The sequence below is a fragment of the Scomber scombrus genome, chromosome 7 (assembly GCF_963691925.1).
Source record: "Scomber scombrus chromosome 7, fScoSco1.1, whole genome shotgun sequence".
NCBI lineage: Eukaryota > Metazoa > Chordata > Actinopteri > Scombriformes > Scombridae > Scomber > Scomber scombrus.
The window spans coordinates 13,837,232-13,842,365 of NC_084976.1; the positions used below are offsets into that span (position 1 = coordinate 13,837,232).

At 43.1% G+C, this 5,134-nt stretch overlaps 1 protein-coding gene across 1 annotated transcript; it reads left to right on the top strand.

Moving 5' to 3' along the window:
• Positions 1-294: 294 nt before the first annotated feature.
• On the top strand, positions 295-4,762 carry tent5ba (terminal nucleotidyltransferase 5ba). Its single transcript, XM_062422701.1, has 2 exons — positions 295-508; positions 3,187-4,762. The coding sequence occupies exons 1-2, from the start codon at positions 353-355 to the stop codon at positions 4,213-4,215; spliced, it is 1,185 nt and encodes a 394-aa protein (XP_062278685.1). The 5' UTR covers positions 295-352; the 3' UTR covers positions 4,216-4,762.
• The last annotated feature ends 372 nt before the right edge of the window (positions 4,763-5,134 follow it).

The following is a 5,134-nucleotide window of genomic DNA, read 5'->3' on the forward strand; positions in this document are numbered from 1 at the left end:
CCTACAGACAGGGCGTCCATACTCAATGGCCAAACACAGCAGCCAATCAGAGGGCTCATGCTAATGAGGAGGCTTTAAACCTCCTGGACCTTCTTTATGAATCGCTTCTTTGCAGACTGACCGGAATTTAGCGGCTCACACAGGGGGAAACAGCTGATCCTGCACTAACCTCCACAACTAAACTAACTTTTTTCTACTCTGCGCCTCAAGATTAAGAACCGGATCTGACATTCAGAGGAATATCCCACTTAGGAGAGAAAATATACTAAAGCTGAGCTCTCAGGGAAACGCTGATTCACATTCTGCTGGTTTCTGTTTTTTGGGGAGGGGGGGTTTGAAAGTTACTAGCACCATGTCTTGCGGTGATGTCTCGGATCGGAGTCGGTCGTTCTGCGTGTTGTCTTGGGATCAGGTGCAGCGCTTGGACTCGATCCTCGGGGAGGCTGTCCCCATTCACGGCAGAGGAAACTTCCCCACTCTGTCCATGAGACCCCGCCAGATTGTTCAGGTAGCGACACACACACATACACTACCACACTACTACTGCTTATGTCCTTATATGCAGATTTATTTCAGAGCAAGGGAATCAAATGTATATGGTTAGTTGGATTTATAATGCTTCCCTTTTTAATTATATTTTTGGAACAGAATACATCATGTCTTTTTTTTATCCCTTTAAACTATCTGGAGGCAAAATATGACTATAGTGTGTATAGTAGTGTGTCACTCACCATGGGCCAATACTATATGTAGTATATAGTTATAACTGATCACTATGTAAATTGAAATGTATAATTTCAGTGCAAATAAAAGTGCACATAATTATATATATATTTCATCCCTTTAACTAATATGTCTGACTGCCCCGCATACTTGCATTCAAGCAGTGAACTGGTGGTAACACAGAGGGGTATATTTAGTCTTTACAATTCCCCTGGTTTGAATTAAAATGTATAAAACAGACGCGTGCCAAAGGTCCTCCATATTTCCAGCCTCTTATGCATTGTGGCAGGATCACATTGCAATTCCCTTGCAGAATCTGGAGAGAAAGTTGGCCGTGCAAACCAAATGATATGATAGAATTTCAAACTGACCATATAGCCGCTGATCTCTAATGGAAAAGTCGTTTCAGGTAGTCTCCTTTTTTTCCCATTTCATTCACAAACTGACATATTTGAGATGAGCTCAACAAGCTTGTGAAGCCCACCGCTCATGCTTGTGGTTGTGGAAAGATGAATGCTCCAATGAGTGCACAGGACGCTTAAATGCAGGTTCGAGCCCCAAATGTGGGGACTCTTGTTTCCCCTGGATTTGTGGAAACCATTTTTATTTTGCTAAAAACCGCCATCTGCCACATAGATTAATTAAGTGGCTTGCTGAATAGTTTGCTGAGCCTTTATCAACAGTAAATCTCCTGCCATGACAAACTAAAATGAGGCGACTTAGCTATGATGTATATTCAATAGGTTTTGATGTTGTGAGTGTGCCTCATGTCTTACCCATCAAGGGAGGCAGGACAGTGTGTGGACCTTTGTCCCACTGCAGGGTTAGAGGGATAAACAGGCGCTAACATCCACTGCAGCATCATGAAGCTATGAAGCGTTACAAGGCTATAGATAACAACACCCTCTGTCATAAACTGCTTCATAATGCAGACCTGTGGCCTAATTCACATCATATGAGTGAGCACAGTCTATACTATACAACTACTTACACTTTTTTCACTCACCTTTTATTAACTCTTCATTTTTTTCTATTCCAGCAGTGAGACAGTCTTGTTTCTGGTATTTGGATTTAATGACTAAACCACTCACCTGTGTGACATATGATTTGACTTCTTGTTGCAAGAGGGAAGAAGGAGAAAAGGTGTTAACTGTAGGCCTAACCCTGAGCTTTGTGACATAACAGCACAACCATAGCAATGGAAACTGACATTATTACCGCTTCTGACTGGAATTTGAACCCAGTCGGCACTGCTTTATGGTTGCTTGATTACAATGATTATATTGCTCCTATTATGATTTTGTCCCTTGCTTGTGAGGTGTTGACTTGGCTTCAGATGTTTGTCTGTTGCCTGACCCAGTGTATATAAATAGAGCCAGCTTGTTATCTGATCACCATGGGAGAGAGTGTTAACAGACACTAATCTGACAGGTCAGTACCAGAAGGGAGATTTAGGATTGTGTGTCAGTGTGTGACAACTAATTTGTACAGCAGGTTTTAATGAGTTTGTTGGCAATTTTTTTTTTCATTCAGTTGAATGTTTTGTGCAGTACATGCATAACACATACTGCAAGTCGCATCTGCAAGGCATATTTTTGTTAATGTAAGTCTGTCAGCATTATCACCAAGTACGCCTGCTGTGTATACAGTGAATTAAAATGTCTTCTCAAATAGCTTACCAGCTATAAACAACTAGCTGCAAAGAGCTGCAGCTAGCTGTTAATGCGTTCTACCACTCAGATCTACTCTGATTATTTCCAAATGTTTTGAGAACAATACGTTTTTTATGGCACTAGTGGATTGTCATTTCCCCCTCAGACAAGTGAGCTGAATCTATCTTTGATGTTTTATTTATGGATTTAGAAGTGTTTTCTCTTTGTGCTCGCTGGCAGTGATGTTGGCGGCTCTGGCCAGATGTAGATCATCCTCTTCAAATGTGGCAGCACTGAGGCGAGACGCCTTTCGTTTAAACATCTTACAGGTCACTGGGACAGAGGTAGGGAAATGGTGCTGACCCTTAATGACCTGAGGATGTGAGGTTGTAGCCTAAGGCAAGGTTTTCTTTTTGGACACCAACCACACACTGGTGCTCTCTCTCTGTATTGCTCCTGGTTCTTCACAGTCTTATTCCTGTGATAAGATAAGACAATCTGACCCAGAGGGAGATGGATCTGGAGAAGCAGCGGCTCTGCTGCTTTTTGTTTGGGCTCTTTAGGTTTCATTCAGACTGAAGCTTATGGTGATGAAATGGACTTTTGTGAGCAGGAGTATGGATTTCGTCTTCACAATCTATTGATTTCCACTAGGACCATGTGGAGGTTGTTTGGTCATATTTCAACAGTCTAACCAGAGACTTTTTAGGAGTGTGTGTTTCTTTTATCATTTCTTCAACTACACTCATATTGTCTTATTTGATGTATATGAATTACTGACATGCTGTGTCTCTCTCTCGTCCCCGTATAGGTGGTGCGGGCTAGGCTGGAGGAGAGGGGTGTGTGTGTTAAAGACGTGAGGCTTAACGGCTCTGCTGCCAGCCATGTGCTCCACCAGGACAACGGACTGGGCTACAAGGATCTCGACCTTATCTTTGGTGTGTCACTGAAAGATGACCAGGCCTTCCGTCTGGTGAAAGACGTCGTGATGGATTGCCTGTTGGACTTCTTGCCAGCTGGGGTCTGCAAGGAGCGCATCACAGCACTGACCCTCAAAGAGGCCTATGTACAGAAACTGGTGAAAGTCTGTAATGACTCAGACCGCTGGAGCCTCATCTCACTGTCCAACAACACGGGCAAGAATGTGGAGCTAAAATTTGTGGACTCCCTACGGCGGCAATTTGAATTTAGTGTGGACTCCTTCCAGATTTGCCTCGACTCTCTGCTCTTGTTTGACCGTTGCTCAGAGACGCCCATGTCTGAGAGTTTCCACCCCACTGTGATCGGTGAGAGTGTTTATGGAGACTTCAAGGAGGCCATGGACCACCTGTGTCAGAGGACCATAGCTACACGAAGCCCTGAAGAAATCAGAGGTGGCGGGTTATTGAAGTACTGCCACCTGCTGGTGCGTGGGTTTCAGCCCTCTTCAGAGGCGGACATGAAGCAGATGCAGCGCTACATGTGCTCACGCTTCTTCATTGACTTCCCCGACATTGGTGAACAGCAGAGAAAGCTAGAGGCCTACCTGCAAAACCACTTTGCTGGGATGGAGCACAAACGGTACGAGTGCCTGATGACTCTGCACGAAGTGGTGAACGAGAGCACGGTGTGTCTGATGGGCCACGAGCGACGCCAGACGCTCACCCTTATCTCCATGCTGGCGCTGAGGGTGCTGGCTGAGCAGAATGCCATCCCCACTGTGACTAATGTCACGTGTTACTACCAGCCAGCTCCGTACATACAAGACATTAACTTCAGTAATTACTACATTGCACACGTGCAGCCGCCGCAGGTCTCACTGTGCAGTAATACATATCAGACGTGGCTGCCCTGTAGCTGAAATCGCTGTATAAAGGGCAGAGGTGAATGCGTCTCCATTACTCTACTTAAAAAGAAAGTGGACTGAAAACACATAAAAACAGAAACCCATGTTTGCCAAATGTGACTTGACGAAAACAATCCTGTACTGCTGTACATCTGATTGAGCCAACACAGAATTTTTCTCATTTCTTTTCTCTGTAACATCTGTAAGATTGCTGGTCATTTCTGAGATGTAGCGATAATATCTTATTTAAGTATTAAAAAAAGTCTTTATGAAGCTTTATATATTCCAGAAATACACTTTTGAGGAAACAAACATTGAAGCTAGGGTTATTTTCATACTCTGGCTTTATTTTTTTAAATTACACACCGGACCAAAGATGTATTTGTTGTTAAGAAAGGGAATGCTGTGATGATTCCAAGTGCCTAAAATGAACCATGAAATGTTCTGAAAACATCTGTAAAGTGAGAACTGTGCATTCAATGTTTCTAGATTACTCTGTCTCTCTTTCCAGAAACAGAAGCATTCATTTTTGTGAGATTAAAAAAAAAGAAGAAAAACTCAAGCTTTTTGTTTTGTGGTTATTTTATTTTAACATTGGCCTGTAATAAACAATGACATTGTAATCTTCAGCTCTGAGGGCTCGATGGCTGTAGTTAGAGTCGTCATTATCTTAACTGTTTCCCCGTCCAAACTTTCAGCTTGTATATGTTCAGATGACCATCATAAACAGCATGTTTTCACTGAACCTGAGGAGCTAAGGATAAAAACCGACAGGTAGATTGAGTCAGACTTTGCTTTGGATGGCTGGTTGGATAGGAGGATGTATAGGAGGATGTTTGTCTACTACTTGATAAGCTGATGACAACGTGGAGGCCTATTTCCAGTAACCAGGTTCATTGAAATGCATATACTGTCAGTGGTAGTGAGTTGCATG

Excerpts from the sequence above, each read along its gene's own strand:
- tent5ba (XM_062422701.1), top strand. The coding sequence starts at position 353 with ATGTCTTGCGGTGATGTCTCGGATCGGAGTCGGTCGTTCTGCGTGTTG. Across the intron at positions 509-3,186 it reads GACCCCGCCAGATTGTTCAG|GTGGTGCGGGCTAGGCTGGA; the intron begins GTAGCGACACAC and ends GTCCCCGTATAG.